This window comes from Phaenicophaeus curvirostris, chromosome 6 (assembly GCF_032191515.1).
Source record: "Phaenicophaeus curvirostris isolate KB17595 chromosome 6, BPBGC_Pcur_1.0, whole genome shotgun sequence".
Lineage (NCBI taxonomy): Eukaryota > Metazoa > Chordata > Aves > Cuculiformes > Cuculidae > Phaenicophaeus > Phaenicophaeus curvirostris.
In genome coordinates this window covers 36,735,368-36,757,578 of record NC_091397.1, presented here as the reverse complement: position 1 = coordinate 36,757,578, position 22,211 = coordinate 36,735,368, and the positions used below count along the sequence as shown (strand labels likewise).

Genomic DNA, 22,211 nt, shown 5'->3' with positions numbered 1-22,211 from the left:
AAACTTCCAAAAGCAAACTATGAGGTAGTTTTTTTCCCTCCATACTGACAAATAGCTAGTACAGATTTGGGCATGAAAAATTTTAAGTGGACTTACCTCAGATTCATCTGTTGATTCCTCATTAGACCTGGTTTCCTGAAAATGACATGAAGAACAAATGGCAAATTAGCTAAGTACAAATATAATTGAGAAGTACTTCCCTTTTTTAAGGAACTTTCTAAACCTTTTTTAAGAAACAGAAGACAAAGTGGAAGTGATTCAAAGTTCAGTTTCCATCCTTTCCATTCATCCCCAATTTGTGCTGGTACTGGTAATCTAGTGCCACACTGACACTCAACTGGCACCAGTTGATTGTGATACTATTGTCAGTTACCATAAAAGATAGAGTGACTGGATCATCTGAAAACCTATCCCTGTGAAAGCTTCCCTCCTTCCAGAAGTGGGAGCAAGTTTTGCAAAACAACTGCCCATGTCTGGACTTCCAAGGCAGAACAGGATTCTCAAGTAATTCACAAACCAGCTTTAGTACTCAACTATTCAACTATTATTAGGCTTATTTTAAACTTAAACAATTTCAATCTATTTTCCACAGAAATCCAGCACTTAATGACCTTCCCCTTCCCATCCCATGTCCATGTAAGCTGTGTGGCTTTCTCTTGCTTTTGAAGCAACTGTACCTTTAAAACATCTCTCTCCTGGTAAGACAATGATTCTCACTGTCCTACAAAAAAATTTTGTAAGTCATCTCCTCCTAATCTCTCACCTGTCCACTGAGAAAATCTGCTGATGCAATGCCTCCTCAAAGAGGTCAGCAAAATGAAGATTTACTTAACGTATTTATGGTTATCAATAGCAATAAACGGTTACAACTAATACGCTGACAGAGAATGTAAGCATTTTAACAACGAAATATGATATAAGCAAACAACAAGGAAGAGACAAGGCAGCATTTCAAATCTTATGAAGTAGCATTTGGACAGTAAGATAAATAGGTACAGAATTCACCAGAGAAGAGAAGAGCATAAAAAAAAAAAAAAAGGAGAGAAAAAGAAAGACAGCTACCAACAGTTTAAAGGGAAATCGATAGGGAACAAAATATAATGCACTGACTACTAGCGTCATTCTTAGTTTGTCACATTTATTTATTTTCCCTGTTTATAAAATGCACTGATTGTGACCTCTAGACAAAAAGCAAATGCCTCTGTTGTATTAGTGGAAGTTCACCTTTAGTGACCATAGTGACCATCACAGTAGACAGGGCAGAAGAAAAGCAGCATTTCTGCTTGCTACTTGAATCTCATTGCAAGGTGTTACCATGATTATTGCCCTATGTTTCTCTCCATTTTACTCAATACAGCCAGGTCCACACATATTGCAGAAGGGTTATCTGTGTCGTCTATAATTACGACATGAGTTGGGAAATTGCAAGTAGAAAGAACAGGGGAGTCAAGGGAAGATGAAGAGGGATAGAAATCCTGGCATCTTTCCAAGCTTAAGTTTGACTTTGCAAGTACAACTGTTTGCCCATCAGTCTCATGAGCTCTACTCCTGAGATGCAGTTACCTTTCAGGAAATAGTAATTGTTACATATAAACTTTTTGCACCTTAAATTGCAATTAAAAATAACCAAATGAGGAGAGAACTAAAATACTGCCTGTGTAACACTGCCAGCCTACTGGACAGAACAGAGTAACAAATTCCAATGCAAAATATCAAAATATATTAGATTCCAAATAAAAAACCTTGCCTTTTCTCTACTAAACACCAAGAGTTGCATACTCAATGCCTTAATAAATCAAAACTACTAGTGCTACAATTTGATATTTTGATACAGTTCACATAGTTTGCATCAACAGGAGACTCAAAGAAAAAATCATCTGTTCTGCCTAACAGAATAAGCAATTACAGCAAGTGACATTTTTGCTTTCTAGTGCAGCTATACTGCTTACATTCTCTCTACTTGTTCTCATTGCTTTGGCTATTCAGGGGAACACAGATGCAGGGAAAGCCAGTGACAATAATTTTCAGGATGAGCTCACTATGTAACACCACACAGACAGACTCACAGAAGTGCAGGGTGGAGTAACAGCATGCTTGCTGCTACAGCAGCTGATCCCTACAGCCACCTGAGTCACTTAGTAAAGATTAAACTGAGTAGCAAGTTGCTATGTGCAAGAGCATCCTTGGAAAATACTGGCCAACAAAAACCAGTGCACATCAGAAGCTGATTCAAATAATCAGTTTTACTTTAGGACACATACACACCCTGGTATCCCTACTGCATTCACAAGCTACAACTGCAGCTATTAAAATTCACAAATGGGAAACAAATTCAGGCAAATGCCTCATGGTCTTCATGTTTTACTGAAGAAAATAACATGCAAGAATTCCAAGGGAGTCTTGGCTTCAGAAAGAAATGCAGGAACTGCATTTGTTCCCTGAAAAGAACTTATCTGAAGGTGCTTAGAATTGACACCTACTAAATCGCTTCACTAGCAGCTTACTATGTAAAGCTTTTTGCCCAAGTTCCCGCTCACGCAGGCAAACTGGAAGAGTAAACTGCAGTTATTACTGCCATGGGGTTTTGTTAGGTTCCTCTCCTCTCCCTCCAATCACATGAACAGAGTAAATTATCCCCCACTTCTACCTTTTAGTAGCTGTGTAACCGTGAAAAGGAAATCCCTCAATAGGGATTTGCAGATGACCAGAATATGAAATCATGTAGGAATAGCTGTCACTGGTAGGTCTCAGACTCTAGGGGAAAATCAGCAGTACACCTCAACCAGGTGGTAAATGCTGTTGCTGAAGCAGACTAAGTACAGAGAAAGGGTACATGGATGAGGAAGTTGCAGAAATGTGAAATAATTTCTTACCATTATAATCTCTCACTCGGCAGATCCAACTCAGTAAATACTTAAGCTGGCTTTTTCCAGTGTGATGAATACAGGGTTTTCCCTTCCCCGCCTTTTCAAACATCACATGCTATCCACTGTATATACAGGCCCATAACTTAAAGGTGCTGGGAAGGGAAAACCATGAAACCTGGGTTTCAAAGAAACCTACAGGCACAAAATACACATCCCTTTCAGTAGGGGTGTGCATGCTCCCCACAGGAAATAAACAGAAATTAACAAGGTAACTTTTCTAAGGTAGTCCAAAGAGAGCACAACACAGGTTATTTTACTCTCTTATATTATTATTATTAAAGAAGGTAAGAAGACTTGTTGGAGCTGGTTTTATCCTGAGACACCTTTCAAATGCTGCTACAGTTAAAAACTCCCCAAACCAGGGGATGAAGCCTCCCTGGAAGAAGCCAGCCTCTTCCAACCCTTGACAGCAGGGAAAGAAGAAACAAGACACCAATCTCCGATTGAAGAGACTAATTAATTGACGTCTTTCTAAGATTCTCCCACCTTTACAAATTCAAGGCGGTCAAGCACCACAAAGCTCAGCTCTGCATCAGAGTCCTAGATCAACAAAGAAACACTGAGAAAGTCTCTGGAAGGGCTGGGAACTTTACTACTTTCTTCCCTCAGGAAGAAGCAGTCGAGGCAGGGAAGACTTTAGAATTATAGAATGCTATGGATTGGAAGGGACCTTAAATCATCCAGTTCCAAGGCCCCTGCCATGGGTAGGGACACCTTCCACTGGATGAAGTTGCTCCAAGCCTCATCCAACCTGGCTTTGAACATTTCCAGGGACAGGGCATCCACAGCTTCCCTGGGCAACCTTCCCTGGCTGGAAGGGACCTTAAACACCCTCCTGTCCCAACACCTCCCCCTGGATCAGGCCGTTCAAAGACTCGTGCGTTTGGCCTTGAACATCTCCAGAGGTGGGCCATCCACCAGTTCTCTGGGCAACCTGTGCCACGGACTCACCACCCTCACAGTCAAAAACAAGTCTTCCTAATGTGTAATCAAAATCTCCCCTCTTTCGGCTTAAAACTATTCCTCGTCGTCCCATCCCTGCAATCCCTGCCAAAGAGCCCCTTCCTAGATTTCCTCTAGACCCCCTTTAAGTACCGGGAGGCCGCTCTACGGTCTTTCCAGGGCTAAACAACCATAGAACCATAGAACGGTTTGGGCTGGAAGGGACCTTAAATCATCCAGTTCCACCTCTCCCTGCCACGGGCAGAGACACCTTCCGCTGGGTCAGGGCGCTCAAGGCTCCATCCAGCCTGGCCTCCAACCCCACCAGAGCTGGTTGCCCCCCTGGCCCGCCCCGGGCAGCCCCCGCTCGCCCCACGGGCTGTACCTGCGGCTCGGCTTCCGCCATGGCGCGGCCGGGAGCGTCACGGGGGAAGGGAGGGACGGAGGGGGGAAGGAAGGCGGTGGGTGAGGCACCCTGGGAAATGTAGTTTCGAATGGGGGGATGCGTCCTCCTTCCTCCTCAGAATCATAGAATCAGAATCACCAGGCTGGAAAAGACCTCTTGGATCATCAAATTCAACCATTGCTATCAGTCACTAAACCATGTCCCTGACCACCCCATCCACCCGTCTTTTAAACACCTCCAGCGATGGCGACTCAACCACCTCCCTGGGCAGCCTGTTCCAGTGCCCAATGACCCTTTCTGTGAAAATTTTTTTCCTGATGTCCAGCCTGAAACTCCCCTGGTGGAGCTTGAGGCCATTCCCTCTTGTCCTGTCCCCTGTCACCTGGGAGAAGCCAGCACCCTCCTCTCCACACCCTCCTTTCAGGTAGTTGTAGGGAGCAATAAGATCTCCCCTCAGCCTCCTCTTCTCAAAGCTAAACAACCCCAGTTCCCTCATCCGCTCCTTGTAAGACTTGTTCTCCAGACCCTTCACCAGCTTTGTTGCTCTTCTCTGGACTCGCTCCAGAGCCTCAACATCCTTCTTGTGCTGAGGGGCCCAGAACTGAACGCAGTATTCGAGGTGCAGTCTCACCAGTGCCGAGTACAGGGGCAGAATAACCTCCATAGAGACTTGTGGAATGGGTTGGGACAGAAGGAATCTTAAAAATCACCCAGTTCCAATCACACCTCCCACTGGATCAGGTTGCTCAAAGCCTCACCCAGCCTGGTCTTGAACACCTCCAGGGGTGGGGCAGCCACAGATTCTTTGGGCAACCTCTTCCAAGGACTCACCACTGTCACAAGACAAAATTTCTCCCTAATATCTACTCTAAATCTCCCTCCCATCACCTCCTTCTATTACTGCTCATCCCATCCCTGCAATCCCTGATAAAGAGTCCATCCTTAGCTTTCTTGTAGACCCCCTTTAAGTACTGGGAGGCTGCTCTATGGTGTTGACGGAGTCTTCTCTTTTCTGGGTTAAAAAATCATACAATCATAGAATAGTTTGGTTTGGAAGGGACCTTAAAGCCCACCCAATTCAAACCCCCAGCCACAGGTAGGTTCACCTTCCACTGAGTGAGGGTGCTCAAAGCCTCATCCAAACTGGCCTTGAACACCTCCAAGGATGGGGCATGCACAGCTTCCTTGGGCAACATGTTCCAGTTCCTCACCACTCTCACAGGAAAGTATTTCTCCCTAATATCTAATCTAAATCTCCCCTCTTTCAGCTTCAGACCAGCATCCCTCTTCCTGTCCCTGCGGTCCCTGAACAAGAGCTCCTCCCCAGCTTTCCTGTTCGCCCCCTTTAAATACTGGAAGGTCTCCCAGGAGCCTTCTATTTTCCAGGCTAAAGAATCATAGAATCATAGAGTCATAGAATCATAGAATGGTTTGGGCTAGAAGGGACCTTAAAGCCCACTCAGTTCCAATCCCCTTGAACACCTCCAGGGATGGGAAATCCACAACTTCTCTGGGCAGCTTGTGCCAGTGCCTCACCACCCTCACAGTGAAAAATTTCTTCCTAATGTCTAATCCAAATCTTCCCTCTTTCAGATTCAAGTCATTACCTCTCATCCCACCTCTGCAATCCCTGATAAAGAGCCCCTCCCCATCTTTCCTCTAAGGCCCCTTCAGTTACTGGAAGGCTGCCATAAGGTCTCCCTGGAGACTTCTCCAGGATGAACAACCCCATCTCTCTAAGTCTGGCATTGTATGGGAGTTGCTCCAGCCCTCTGATCATCTTCGTGGCCCTCCTCTGGACTCACTCTGACAGACTCATGTCCTTCCTTTGCTGAGGACTCCAAAACTGAGCAGAGTACTCCAGGGGAGCGTCTCACAAGAGCAGAGCAGAGCAGCACAATAACCTCCCCCGATGTGCCGGTCTCTTTTCTGATGCAGCCCGGGATACGTTTGGCTTTCTGGGCTGGAAGCACACATTGCCGACTCATGTCAAGTTTCTTACCCACCAGCACTCCCAGTCTATTCTCCACCCTGTATTTGTACTTGGGATTGCCCTGACCCAGGTGTAGGACCTTACACTTGGCCTTGTTGAACTTAATGAGGTTTGTACAGGCCCATCTCTCAAGCCTGTCAAGGTCCCCCTGCATGGCAACCCTTCCCTCCAGTGTGTCAATCATGCCACACAGTTTGGTGTCATCAGAAAACTTGCCAAGGATGCTTCTTTATTGTTGTCATTGTGGTTGGTCTTTTCTGGGGGTAGAGTGGCTTGGCACACCCTGCTGTGATGGGGATGAAGGGTGCCACCATAGTGAATGATGTGGTGCCCCCTGGTTAGCAGAGGTTTGGGTGTAGGTGAAGCTAAAAGCCACTTGAAGCATATCCATGCCTGCCACAGTGTTGCACACTGGACTGCCAGTTCTCCAGGACAAGGCCCATTTACTGGCACCAATCTGAGCAGCACCTGGCCGAGCACCGCTCTGGTTTCCATTAGATTCTCTGGTGTGATGTGGAGGAACCTCTGATCTCTGTACTTTTTACTTAATTGGTAAATATTGAAATTGCTCACTCACTTTTAGTGTCTGGAAAAGGATTTTGGAAAGCCTAAATATCTTTCTATGGTTTTTGTAGCTGCTGTATTTTGTCTTTTAATACTTCAAAACCAAGGTTTGAATGCTTTATTTGCTCCCAAATTGCTTTCTTTATATATTAAAACTACAACAAGAGATAAAAAGCAATAGGCTGCATTTTTTATCGCTTGGGTTTTGCCATTGGAGCTATTTGAAATGTAAGGTGGAGCTACACTGCTGATATACTCAGTCTTTATTTACCTTTGGAATCACAGCTGAGAATTTGAAAAATGTGCAGGTCAATTTTAGTAATAAGAAAGAAATTTTACAATATTATACTGGAGGACAATAAAGCCATACATATAAAGTTAACTGCAGAGAGTATTACCTTGGGTATGAAAATTGTGTATTGTTGCCCTGTGTTTACAATCTAATTGCCAGAACTTTCACTGAGAAGAGCTAGAACTGTCCTTTAAAATCACACTGAGAAGTTAAAACTGGGATGAGACACAGCTTTCAGAGTTAACAGTGTCAGTAGAAGAACATATCAATATAACTCTCATGAATACATTTCATTTGCCATTGACATAAGAAAAAACTTCCTTTTGTGGTCTGTTACCAGACATCTATGGACTACTGGGGTACTGTGGCAAAGGAGTGTATAAATGTCATCCTGGCCATATAAGTCAAAGGATATCTACAGAGAAGGAGATGTTTGATTTCTGTTGTGCAAAACATTGTTGAGATCTCATCTGGATGTAGCGCTAAATTTCAAGTCACCTTTGTTGCAAAAAAGATTAATTCAAACTTGAAGGGGACAAAGGATAAATGGATCACAGAAATTTAGACTCTCTTCTGTTGGAGAAGACTGAAAAAAAAAAGAAGAGCTTGGCTTCTGCAGTCTAGAAATAAAAAAGAGCCGAAGAGGAAGAAGAGCTATTGAAGTAAGAGGTATGAAATCAAATACGTATCAGCTATTTTCAGTGCATTTGGGTTGGAAATGAGATGTAGATTCCTATGTGTCAGACAAGTGTGGTCCGCAGAGGAATCTCACTGGCAAGTAATTTGACAGATTTCAAGACAAGACTTAGTAAACTTACAGAAGAGACTGAGATGCTTGCACACAACTGTGTTGCTTACACAGAGAACTTACTCCAGTCCCGTTCTGACCTTCTTGAATCTTAGTCCTGTTTAAATCACAGAACCACAGAATCACTAGTTTGGAAAACACCCACAGGATCATCGAGTCCAACCATTCCTATCAATCACTAAGCCATGCCCTTCAGCACCTCAATCAATAAGAAAGAATATTATTGCTGTCAACGGAGCCAGGATTTGTTCTGTAATATGTACTGTGCAAACTGTCTTATCTGATATTTGAAGATTGCATATCTAATGAAAGGAAACTTTGGCCAATACAATTTTTCCCCCCAGTTTCAGGGAGAAAAAGACACTTAGGGGTATTTTTTAGTTTTTTGGGGGGTTTATTTTGTTTTTTTATCCTCAACAGAGACATTTTGGGCATTGTTTAATCTGGAATGAATATTAATAACTGGCTTTATAAATGCCAAGAAAAACAGTGTGTAAGGGAAAGGATGGCAGATCTTGTAAACTTTGCTATTATAACAACTAACTGTGCACATTTGTCATAAACAGAACAGTCAAAGAACAGCTGTTCTTGTTTTCATTGCACATAGAATAAGTGTTATAAACAATGTGATTTACTTACAGTGTTCTACTTATTTCTGGCAGAAACACATAAAACTGATTTTTTTTCTTGTTTAGACTTAAGATGTGAATTCAATCTGCCGTGATTATAGGTTTTTATTGTGTCAGGAAAATTTAACATGTTGGCATCTGATTCTGCCACTTCTCTCGCATTCACCCTCCAAAAGTGCTGGAAGCCATCAAGAAGCAACAACGTCAGTGGGTTTCAAAATCTTTCAGCATCTCCTGCAAAGCATTTGGCATCCTGCAGACTCCGGCCTAAGAACATCCCAGTCAACCTTTGGAGATAAAAACCTTAAGCGTAGTCCAGCATAAGTGGAAAAATAGCACTGCCTAAGGGAAGCAGATATTGTGTCCTAATCTTAAAAACTACTCTTTCTCACTGTCTGCCAGCATGTAGATCTGAAATGTCGGTTAAGTCTGTTGTACAAGAGGGAGAGGTTTGGGATCCCTGGTGAGATTATGAAAGCTTTGAAGTTTAGGTAGAGCATTTTTGGCTCAGATCCATCTCAAGTGATAGGCTTGCACTACCTTATTGCTTTGTTTTAACTTTGTTCACAAACCCAGTACTCTAGACAAGTCTTTTAAAATAGATTTTAGCATGAATCTTGATACCATGATACTTCTAGTGTTCCTAGTGCCTACTTTAATGCAGAGCTTCCAGCTGATGGGAATTCTGTAGGACACTTCTAACAGGATGCTGGCACCCCCATCCAGCTTTCTAAAATTCAAGTCTGTCAGGAGTTTCTGATTTATCCTTTGCCGCAGAAATCAGAATTATCATTGAAACTTGGACCTTGACCAACAACCCGATTCTAAATACCATTAGAATTTTTATCTCTTGCTTTAACGCACTTTCTCCCCAAGTACTGTGAAACGTAACAAGTATCCACACCATTTGGTGGAGATTACTGTATTTCAGTCCCCAAGAGCTCTCAGTTGCTTTCATGTAGGACTGATTCATCCAACAAGGTGTTTAGTTCGGTTATCTTTATCTCTTGCCACTCTCACCACCACTTATTCAGTTAAAAAAGAAAGAAAAAAAGAAAGTGATGTTGTCTGTAAGTTAATAGCATTTAAAAACACTGTGCTGGATAAAACATAGCTAATATTGTTGTCAGAACAATGGAAGTTCAAAGGCTTTCCTCTTTCTGTTTGTTTGTTTGTAGAAAGAAACTTGCAAAGACTTTTCTTTTTTTTGTTTTCCTTTGCTATCAAAGAATTATTTCTGTGAAGATGCTTTCAATTTGTACCATAGCTTCCATAAATATAATCTTGAATATGTGCAGGAACTTCATACTTTAAAAAAGATCCTATTTCACCTGCTAGCTCTATATTGTTTTGCAGTTGTTTACTCTTTACTTCTCAATCCACCTCTAAAATGTATTTAACACATATCTTCCTGAAAAAAGTATTGAGATAATGACTATGAAAAACATTTCAATTATAAAGGAAAGAAACCCAGATAAATACTCTTTAACTACTTGAAGATAGAGAAACCATGCTCATAAAGCTAAGCTCATGCTCATACGCAAATATTCATAGGATAATCATTAACAAGGATAAATAAATTTCTTTTTGTTAAACGTAGTAGTACCGTATAAGCATCATAGTAACTGCTGTCTTTAATTGGAGCTAAAGATTACCCTATGAAATATGACATATCACCAAAAAGTCCCACCACTGCAGCACATTTAAATTAAGTGATCACCTATTTTAATAAAAAAAAGTGGTAATAATATCAGAAAGATTATTACAAATTCTTTAAAATAGTTGATCTACATTCCATGACATTTAAATATTTTCCCAAATTATAGTGAATTATTTTCAAATCCTTCAGGAATAAAATTTCCCATAATCTTTTCTTTCTTCCTCTGACCCTCACTCCGTGTTTGTGTTTCTTCTTGCTCCCTTCCTTCATTTTCACTCTCAGGCAATCTTTATTGAAAGGTACCTCCTTGTGCTAGGTAGAGTATACAGAGAAGATGAAAAACTGTGAAGAACAGTAAACAACGTAAAGCCGGTACAATTATCCATTTATTAAAGATAAACAAGGGCCATGTATAAAAGGAGAGGTAGTAAGGGACCCTCTTAAAAAACCTCATAGTTAAAAATATTAAGGGCCTGGTAAAGAAGGAGCAAGTGTGAAACTGGAAAATTATTATACTCCGAGAAAATGTCATAGCTCTATAGATTAAGGAGCCAGACAAGTATAGCAGTGTAATTTAATTTGATCTCCTCCCTAATATGGGTCATGAGATCTACCTGAATTAATTCCTCTTTGTACCACTTTTTAAAAATAATACATGCCTTGGCATAACATTTCTAATTACACAGAATTCTCTGCACTTCTGATAAGTCATGCCAAGGGCAGTTATACTTGCTGCCATAAAAATAAAGAACGCGAAAGAAATGTCTTACCAAGTCAGAGAGTGGTTCATCTAGTCTAGTGCTTGGTCCCTGACAGTGGTGTGTTACCCCAGCATCCACAGGCATAGCATTAGGGGTGTTAGAAGGCACATCTCTGACTGCTCCTTCTAGCATCTGTGAAACATGCTGTTGATGAATTTACCCCTTTTGGACCTGGTGGCACTCCTTGCTTCCATGATCTCTTGAGGCAACAAAGTCCAGAAATTCTCTTCCGGCTGTCTAAAGAAATTATTTCATTTTTTTCCCTGTTTTAAACTGCTCTGCTATGGGTCTCCTAACAGTTTTGAAAAGCACCCATTTAGTACTAGTATTGCAGGATTTGTTATGTAATGGGGTTTCCGTATCTCTATGGTGAATTTAAATTTGTCTTACCTCAGCTTTGAGCTACTCCATCATGTCCACTATGGTGTCATCTGTCAGCAGCTTTTGAAAGTTCTGTATTAAAAGATCTCCGTTCTCCATGTGAGTACTCATAGCCTAACATGAAATCACTTCTTCATTATTTGTTAAGTTAAATAGAAAGATTATACTGATTGTTTCACAAAAGATTTTTTACATCCTAAAACTCTGCTACACTTCCAGTCTGTTACCATCTTTCTTAATTTGTGCCTAGTGGTACATGACTATTTATGTTAAACTTATGCAAGATACTCACCACTTTTACATCTATTTTATTATTGTGAATAGCTCTACCAATTCCAGCTGTCATTCCACTTTTAGGATTACTTCTTCTTCCTAATAGAGTTAAAGCAGATCTTGTCTTTAATTCTTCTAACATTGACTTCTTTTTTTCCTGTTTCCTGTAGTATGCATTTTTATGATTCCTATGTTTTAATGTACAGTTACTGCCACTGATTTTTTTCTCTTTCAAACCAAATATAAAAATGAAAGTATATAGATATAAAAATATAATGGGTGCTTTCATTTCTCCCTCAAGGATATTTTGTGTTTTGTGGTCTTGTGGTAGAGTCCTCACTATTCTTTTAAATTAATAAGAAAATAATAAAAGATATACAAATAGATAAAATTGACCTCACCAAGTTCTGTACATCTCTACTGATGCTGCAGAGCAGGCATGGGGAAAGGTCTGGGACTAGACACAGTGGCAGATGGGACCTGGACTCAGGAAATGGATTCAGGAATGCACAAATCCAGGATCACTGGGCAGAAAGACAGAGTTCTTATTGAATGCCAGCAATCAAAGAAGAGAGACTGGCCCTTGTGATCCTTCAGTTTTATATGTATGATGTATATGTATGAGTATGATGTATATGGGGTGGAATACTGTGGTGGTCAGATTGGGGTCACCTGTCCTGTCCGCTTATCCCTGCAGGTGCAGCCTTTTCTAGCTACTTTCACTTATGGCATTTCACCAACTTTTGACTATGGCCTTGGTCTCACTAGGGATAAATATTAACAATGGCTTTCTTCACATCAATGCCCTGTCTTATTGCTTCTAGAGATGAACACTGTCTGAAAAACATGCAATTAACTCTCAGAAAATGTAGTTAGTTACGGGACGCTTAGCTGTAAAGTTAGAAAAGTTGTCCTGCTTTAGCTCAAACCAGAACACTGGTTATTCATTAGTTTCATCTTTGTAAAGCAGCATTAGTGTTTGTTTCTAGTATGAGCCGTATTCCATTGTCACACATAAATATTATTTGAGTAATGAGCATTTTCATTAAACATTTGGATTTGATCCAATTTTAAATTAGTACATAATGGTTAGAATAGTCTTAAAATACTGTTTGGCCCAAAAGTCTCAAGAACAAGCTTAAATTTAATCCCCATGTTCATATTTAGGTTTTCTGAGCTTTTAGTAATTGGTCTTGTTTGTATGTATTGAGAACTGCTGTCTATCTTCATAAGTGAGATTAATTCTTAAAATAAAACATGTATTTAAGTAGAGCCTCAAATCTTGACTCTTGGGTTTTACAGTTTTATTAACATTTCTGGAATCTGAAATTCAAAATCCAGAATCCCAGTTCTTAAAACTTCAGTCTAGGTTAAGATAATTTTTACAAATTATCTGCCTTACAATAAGGCTTAATACTGTGTTCAGTTCTGGGCCCCTCACCACAAGAAGGATGTTGAGGCTCTGGAGCGAGTCCAGCTGGTGGGGGGACTGGAGAACAAGTATTACGAGGAGCGGCTGAGAGAGCTTTGGTTGTTTAGCCTGGAGAAGAGGAGGCTGAGGGGAGACCTCATTGCTCTCTATAACTACCTGAAAGGAGGCTGTAGAGAGGAGGGTGCTGGCCTCTTCTCCCAAGTGACAGGGGACAGGACAAGAGGGAATGGCCTCAAGCTCCATCAGGGGAGTTTCAGGCTGGACATTAGGAAATAAATTTTCACAGAAAGGGTCATTGGGCACTGGAACAGGCTGCCCAGGGAGGTGGCTGAGTCACCTTCCCTGGAGGTGTTTAAGGCACGGGTGGAGGAGGTGCTAAGGGGCATGGTTTAGTATTTGATAGGAATGGTTGGACTCGATGATCCGGTGGGTCTCTTCCAACCTGGTCATTCTATGATTCTATGATTCTATGTACATTACTGGCATAGTGAAGTCCTTGACATTACTGAATTATCAAGACACTTCTGTTACTGGTTGAATCAGCAAGAGAATCCTGATTCCCAAGGAGATTGATACAGACACGTCTTGAGGCATTGTTTTCTTGTGAATTTCTAGTTCTAAGTACCTAAAATCATGTGAAGATATTTTTTTGTGCCTGTCAGGTGAGTATTTTGCATTGTATGGAGATTTTTCATGTCCAGGATGGAGACACAAAGGAACATGCAAAGGCATAAAGCCTTCTGGGATAGCACTGGAGGACTGTCTCAAGAGGAGAAAGCCACACTCTCTGGGGTCTGCCCATACTGTCATAGAGGGCACCAGTTTGCTCACTACAGAGCAGGGGCTGGATGTGACCAGCCATATGCACAGTTGTGGTGATAAGGGCAATGGGGCACTGGAGATAGTGACCCACACCGGGAGTATGGACCAATACCAAGAAAAATTTTGTGCTCCTGTGGTCTATCTATAGACAGGTGATATTACCCAGCTATTTTGCTCTTATTTTCCTTAGGCTGTTACGAATTTGTATGTATCAGCTCAGTAATAATACTATTGCTTACAGTTATACCTGCCACAGCTGCAGATATATTGATCATGTGTAACCAGCAGATGATGTTGTAACAAGTTTCTCAGTAACTCTGTGCAGTGAGTTTACTTTTGAAGACTACCTATTTTAAAAGCATTTTTCAAAATAGCTTACCTATTCTGATACATCACAAATGTCTCTCGTTTCCAAATCTTAGTACCATTCTTCTACATACACTGTATTAAAGTGATACACAGGCATACCTTGGATATAAGTGATCTACTTGTATTCAAATCTAAAGAAAAGCGAATTTTCAGAATACAGTATAAAAAAATAGAATATAAGCCATTTCTCTTTTAATCTTAAATTTTGTGCCTGATGAAGGTCTTTCCATTGTTAGTTAAGAGGTGTTCATTAAAAAGGTCAGGAGTCCGAGTACCTTAGAGAAGAATTTTGCAAAAACAGTGAAGGAACAGATTACAGAATCACAGAATCACAGAATCACAGAATAACCAGGTTGGAAGAGACCCACCGGATCACCGAGTCCAACCGTTCCTACCAAACACTAAACCATATCCCTCAGCACCTCGTCCACCCGTGCCTTAAACACCTCCAGGGAAGGTGACTCAACCACCTACATAAATAACAACATTTTCATCAAATACAATCATGAAGAAAATGTAATGTGGTATATTTATATATATAGTGGATAGATGAGTTGTCACTGGAATATGAAGCTTCTCTGTATTTGGCTTGGGCTGCCTCACTTGCCCTGTTGTGAAGACATAGTTAATCAGTTCATGTCACATCTTCTCACTCTCATTCAAAGACTTCGAGTTCTTTTCATAGAATCATAGAATCATAGAATGGTTTAGGCTTGAAGGGACCTTAAAGAGCATCTAGATCCCACACCCCTGCCGTAGGCAGAGACACCTTCCACTAGATAAGGTTTCTCAAAGCCTCATCCAATCTTGCCTTGAACACCTCCAGAGATGGGGCATCCACAGCTTCTCTGAGCAACCTGATACAGGGCTCCACCACCCTCACAGTAAAAATTTTCTTCCTAACATTTAATCTCCCCTCTTTTAGCTTAAAACCCTTACTCCTTGTCCTATTCCTACACTCCCTGATAAAGAGCCCCTCTCCAGCTTTCCTGTAAGCCCCTTTAAGTACTGGATGGCTGCTATGAAGTCTCCCCAGAGCCTTCTCTTCTGTAGGCTAAACAAGCCCAGCTCTCTCTTCTGGGAGGTGCTCCAGTGCTCTGACCATCTTCATGGCCCTCCTCTGGACTCACTCTAACAGATCCATGTCCTTCCTCTTGGAAGTCTTTTCCACCTGAAACAAAAGCAATATTCTTTTCAAACTTGTCCTATTTTATATGATTTCAAGGTGAAAAAACTATCGATTACATGTATTTTCAAAACAAGCCTCTCTCTCCATACTCCAAATGAAAAGCACCTATAAAGTAATATTTTCAGAAGTAGCCACTTATCCCTGCTGCCAGTGAAGCTGATAGGAGTTTTATTATTGATTTCATTAGGAAAAAGTTTAGAACAATATTTTATTCTTTTCAAAATATCTGCAATTATTCTTCAAATAATTAATACAAAAGAAATAAATATTTAAAATATTGCCATATAGATGCAGAAAATTCCATTTTCTTTACAGCTGTGTTGTATCTTGCCTTTCACTCTCAGGAGTCAAACCACCAACGCCTGGTAAACCTCTCTCCTATTCCTTTTCTTCACAAGTGTTATTTCTGATAATTATTTTCCCTCACTTCTTCTGATCCGCTCTGTTACTGAGGGTTTTTAATGGAGTCAATGTTAAACAGATCATTGGAAAATCTATTTTGTATTTACAGTGAAAAACGCTTTTCTTCTTCTTCTTCTTGACATACACTTAACCTCAAGGAAAAATACCTAGCTTTCCACTTACTTAAATAGTGTACATAACGTCCAGGAAATGATTGATGAGGTTATCAGAGTTCCTACCTCAGGAATACTGTATGTTTTCCATGCATAATATTCTGGTTAGAACTGTAGAACATATTACTCTTACATTCTGAAGTGAATTTTCAACTTTGCCATCATTGTGTATATATATATATCCTGTTTAATGGGATCTGGAGAGTGGAAGGAATGAAAGAACTGAAAACATGAAAAGGGAGGAGGAGCAACAAAATATTATAAATTAAACCACAATAAGACTTTTTCAAAGCAGATAGCTACAGATACTGCCATTTGACAGATATGACATGAAATTCTGGTTCCACTAAAATGAAAAAGAGTTTTGCTGTTCATTAAAAAGGGTTTAAGACTTCACCAAAATATTCCATATTCCCTGTCAAACATTCATTAGGAACACATGGAATTAGAGGCACATAGCTGGATGCAAGAGAAAAAAATAAAATGTCCATTTATTTTCTGATAATGTAAGCCTTTGTTCCGAGTTATTAGAGCATAACTGAACCATCTTAATTTGGGTAAAGAACCTGAAATTTTGTTCACAAGAGATGTCAAATTAAGTTTCCTGCAGCCCAAAACATTGAATGAAATGTGTCACAATCCTGTACAGTCCCTCTGACTAGTGCTACCACAATACAAAGATACTACGCTGTTTGAGAAGAGGTGCAGAATGGATCTTGGCCAGCATAGCAAGCCCTTGATTGTCTCAATGAACACCCCTTTCTTTCCAGTTGTTTATGACGTAAACACAAATATTAATTTAAATTTCAGCCTCTTTTTACATTCACCGGAAACAAACAAACAAACAAACAAACATACATACAAACAAAACCAGGCTTCAGTGTAACTGAGAATCAGGCCATCTGTTTATTACTATCAGGCCTTTTAATCACAAATTCCCGTAGCTATGACACAAACTCTCCATTAACTGAAAGCAAAATTCTCACTGTGTGTTCTCTTATTTGATGCTCTAATAATAACCTAGTTTAGAAAAAACTCTTAAAAACAAGTTCTTTCTTTCATTACATCTTTAGCTGTGTTTATCTACCTGCTTCTTTACACAGCTGTATTTTCCTTGCCGTCTTTTCCCATCCTCTTACATGCCCTCAGGAGCTGACCCTTGACCACGTCGCTGAAGTCTTACAGTTCACCCTGGGACAATCCTTGATTATGAAGCAATGCCAGAGTCAAAATCCAGGTCTCTGGGGTGCAGCGCAGTGCCAGTGAGTGGTACCTGAGGTAATATACAGACTATTTATCTCCCCTTATCTCCCTCCATTTTGGAGTGGAATACCTTTATAGTTAAATACATTTGCAGTGAATTTTATTTTGATTTGGGAAACAGACCTAGATCTGGTAATGTGTCAGCAGATTTCAGCTAATTCAAATGTATGGCTGTTGATGTTAAGTTATCCAAAGTCTATGGATTTAACAAAACGCCATACAGTCCACTGACCTCTGATACAGAAACAAAACTAATGAAACATTAACAGTCGTGCTGAAGTCAATGGAACCTACTAAGGAATTGGTTCATCTCTGAAGGCTTTAAAATATATGAGTATTTCACAGGAAAAAGGCCACATAGATTTTATACCTGGTGCATCGCATTGCTACACAGCATTCCTACAGCATGTGTTTATAGTATATAAATGTTAATGAGATGATTGCTTTTGACAATCAATGTGGATAAATACAGTTGCCATATGACAATAATAGGATAATATCCTCCCTAAAAGCCTTTTTTTTTTAATTTGAAATAAATTCTTTCCATTCTCCTCAGTCTTTAGTCTCCAAAAAAGGTATTTTTTTGGATAATAATACTTCTACAAGCTATTGAGTTGGATATTGAGAGGCTATACCCACTGCGTGCTAAGTGTGCATAGCAGCAGCAGAATGCTAGTCCTCACCTTCCCATTTAATTTAAGTAGATTTTTAATACAGTACTAAGAAGCAGCCTCAGTTTTATCTGTGCCTGGATTGCTGTCAGCAGTGATGGTGGCTGGTCACCACCAACACTTCTCCAGAGTATTCACTGCCAGGCCAGAGAATACCCACAGTGCTTCAAAACTTATCATCCGTGTACTTCACGCAGAACCCAGGAGCAGCAACTTCCCATTTTTCAAGTGAGGAAAGTGAGGCAAAAAGCAACAACGACTCAATTCAAATGCAAAACCTCTGTTTCCTGGTTCCCAACCTACAGGACAGCCCTTCCATCCCTGATGTCCTGCCTCAAGTATTGTCCTTTTCCATTAAGCAAATATTGATTTTGTTCTCCTGATTGAAAACAGAATAGAAATTAACATGGCTCTTTTTGGTTACTCCATTGTTTGTAAATCACTTGGGAGTAGTATTTATTAGTTAACTGCTGTTGCGCATCCAGTAAGCACTCACAACCATTTTTTCCCATGGTATGGGTTTAACAGCAGCTATTAAAGATGCTGCTATATGACAAAGTGCCAGGCATCTCTTTTTTTAACATCATGTAGACAGTCCAGCCCCCAACATATGAAACAGATGATGCCATTTAGAAGAAACAGGACAGGGGCATTCAAAGATCTTTTTATTTATTTTATGAGTATCCAGGTCCTTGTCATAATTACCCATTTAATATTGTGGTGGTGATGATAATGCTACTTATTTTTGAACACAGATTAGAGGATACAATTTCTGTCTGGAAGAACAGACTTCTAAATCGACACAGGATCTCATTTGAATTCTGTCTAATCCCTTGAAGTAGCTGGGATTAGTAAGAGATGGGGAGGATCAAAGGGTGATAGGAAAAGATGCAAGTGAACTGCCACAATGAGAGTTGGTGGTGGCAGGCACAGCACACTGGGATTTTGGAGGTTTTCTAATACATGTAGCACTAGTCCTGGGGGATCAGGATACAGATCTCCTCTGTCAAGTGATGCATGACATGTTACTTCAGAGTTTAGGCAGAAGGCAAAATTACTAGAGTAACAAGCCTATTATTTCCTAAGGCAATCTTTGTGAGAAAACTTGATGGGGATGGCAGAAAGGGGAAGTCACATGAGCTGACTGCTATCCTGTGATGTACCACAGATTCATTAAAAGATAGGGGGAGAATTGTTTCACTGTTCAATACCTCAGTTTCCCCATCAATGAAACAGAAGTAATGAAATGTACTGATTGTTGTGAAGTATTTTGAAAACTAGAGATGAAAAGTCCTAAGAACTTGAGGCTCAATCCAAAGCCCTTTGAAGTCCTGAGAAGGCCCTTGATTCAGTTATCTTAATTTGCATTTGCCTTAGTCTGCAAGTCACCCACCAGTCTCCTGAAATTTGGAAATGTACCACCCAATGCATTTCTCGAAGATGGAAAAATATGTTCTCGAGTAATCATTATCATTATCATTATCTTTGACTGTTTGACTATTCAGCTTGAATTTACAAAGCAGCAGTGCAATATATGCATTTGGATTATTTGTAATATTTCACAAGATCAAGGTGGAAACTTAGAAAATGGAGAAGGAAAAAACCCAGCGTGTTTCTCTGACACCAAAGAACGAACTCTGACAGAAACAAGCTTTTTTTTTTTATCTTTTTTCTCTGAAGATAGATGAAAAAGATCAGGAGAAACTATGTCTCATTAGAAGTAAATGCAGTCTGTTGTAATCTGTACTAAATTTACCAGGTCATGTCTTCTAAGAAGATATTAGGCACCAAAGGGCATGTAGTTAGACTGAAAAAAAAACATGCTAAAAGTATTTAGAAGTTGGTGTTTAGTCTTTTTCAATATAATAAATGAAATGGCACAGACTTTCCAGAAGAATTTTAAATCTTTCAGTGTGATAGGTAAGGTGAGAGAAGGTTGTAAGACGAATGACAGTTTTGCTCATTATTCAACAAAGCTCACAACAAATGAAATGGATTCCTTCAGAACATACTTGGTTTTCTTTTCCTGGAGACTAAGCAGCTTCTTTTTGCTAAAAGAGAAATATTATCTTTATGAAGAAAATATTTTTCCTAATCAATATTTTTTTAACCTCTGGGTTATTATTTCCTCAAATATCTTTTTAATTTTTTCCTCAAGATTGGTCTATGTACTTTAATGAAAAAATCTGCAGAACAGACACATGCTATTGTTCACATTAAAGCTTTCAAAGGTTATTAACTGTGATGGGGCATTACTTGTCTTCAGCACATTTTTCTGTAACATATCACATTCTTAGGATGTATGTGTGTGTATCTATATAATTGGGAGCGGAAAGAATTAGCTGTTAGCAAAGCAGACATATCCACACACTGGTTACAGTCATAGTTCCAGGACATACACATTCTGTTCTTGCTATGCCACATAATCCCTGCATCTTGCGTATGCTATGTAGCTTCTTTCTGCTTCAGCTGAGGTATCTGTTAAATGGGGTTAATACCACGGGGACATTTATGTATCTTTCTTAACCACTTCAGAAGTGGCTTAGTCATTTATGGAAACTTTTGCATTTATTTTTATAAAACTTCCTGTGATGAGAAATAATGTAACTCTTGGATTCTCTTTTTTTTTCAGTTTTAGAATAGAAAATACGCAGAGATTATCAGAAGAGATTTACGTCTAAAATGCATTATGCCAGCTGGCCATTCTCCAGAATTCTCTTTCCTCTTCTCATACCAGGTTGTTATTTTGCATCACAAAGCAGCTTAAATTCTCAGGAGTACAAACTCCAGTTTACTTCCATCAGGACTTTGGCTGTTAGAGAATTGTTTGAGTTAGCCCAACACTATTTCTTCTGGAGCCCTCCTTCCAGATCCAATACTAGTCAATGGGTTTGAATGTATACCCTCTAAGCAGATGTGGACTATACATCAAAACAGAGCCTTAGATGTTTTATTATTTTTTGAGCTCTGGCCAGAACAGGATGATGAACACTGTGTTTGAAACTGCTGATGCTGTTGAAAAACCCCACAATAAAGTATTTCTTGCTATCTTTTGTACTTGACTACCAAGCTGAAAGCAAGATTTTGTAATAAATGGCAAATCATGATCACTTTCTTTTCTGTGTCTGTTACCTATCTTATTTGGAGAAACTTAGACAACTATTGCTTGATTATTGGGCTCAATTCCAGTATGCTTGTAAAATTTCAGTGTTCTCTCTCATCCTGCTTCCCTGTTACCAAAGTTCTCTGTGCACTCTTCCCTGGCCTCTCAGTCCTCTTACAAACTGCACTGTCTATCCCACATAAGTTTGGGTGTACAATTTTAATTGAGCCTGTATCACAAACTTGATAACTTATTTAGAAGTAGGTAGAATCTCGGATCTCACCTTGCTCATAAACACTTTAATTCACAAGTCATGTCCTTACCTTTTCTGGGCCAAATTTTAATTACTAATCAAGCTAAGTCCAGAAAACTGATTGCAGTAAAATATAGTTAATTTATAATTGGGAATATATGTTATAGTATGTGATATCATGAGACGGACTTGATCCTGCACATCCTTTCCTAGTCTATCTGCTATGTAAACATGAGGGTTTTTCTTCTTGTCCTGTTTAATTTTCTTTTTTTTATTTTATGAGTTTGGGGACTTCGCCTAAGTGAATAACACTGGTTTAAATATACACATAAATGATATAAGGGTGCATTTCTTTTTGTGAGATCTGAGCTGATGGAAGTACAGGGGAGAATGTGACATTCCAACTTTATAACCGAACTCTTCTGCATGCTGGGGCTCAGATTAGGGCCCAACCCCCTCTGCTTCAAATTCTTGTTTCAGAATTTTTTGCTTGTAAAATTTTGGCATTTTTTTGTTATGTTTAAGAGCATGATCCAATGCTGTTAGAAGTACTAGAACATTCCCATCAGTTTCAACTACTTTGCAGCAGAACAAAAGGTAATAAAATACTCAGTGGATTAATATTTCATTCTATAGGTCTTTAAGGTTACTTTATTTTTTAGAGCTTGAATAAATCATCAGGGATTAAAAAAGCATCTCTAATGTTAATGTCAGGGGAAAAATGGCTTTGTTAGCAAAATGTACAGTATTGTTCTTGTTCATGGTGTGTTGAACATATCACTGGATTGAGCAAAGGAAAACTGATAATGAGAGATCTTGTTTTCTAAATATATAATTAAATCTGTAGAGCAATAGATTCTCCCAGGCAAGTAAATGGATGAGAAAACATTTCATGTAG

General features: G+C 39.7%; 1 protein-coding gene across 2 annotated transcripts in view; it reads right to left on the bottom strand.

Moving 5' to 3' along the window:
• VPS41 (VPS41 subunit of HOPS complex) overlaps nt 1–4,285 on the bottom strand; it is a 101,634-nt gene extending 97,349 nt beyond the window's left edge. Inside the window, exons 1-2 of one of the 2 annotated variants that reach the window (XM_069859794.1) lie at nt 4,255–4,285; nt 97–135 (exon numbers count right to left, since the gene is read on the bottom strand). In XM_069859794.1, the coding sequence (XP_069715895.1) occupies nt 97–135; nt 4,255–4,275 (60 nt within the window). In that variant the 5' untranslated portion in view covers nt 4,276–4,285. Of the gene's footprint in view, nt 1–96; nt 136–2,873; nt 2,896–4,254 lie in introns of those variants that run through there. The other variant, XM_069859795.1, reaches the window with a different exon arrangement.
• Nucleotides 4,286–22,211: the final 17,926 nt, after the last annotated feature.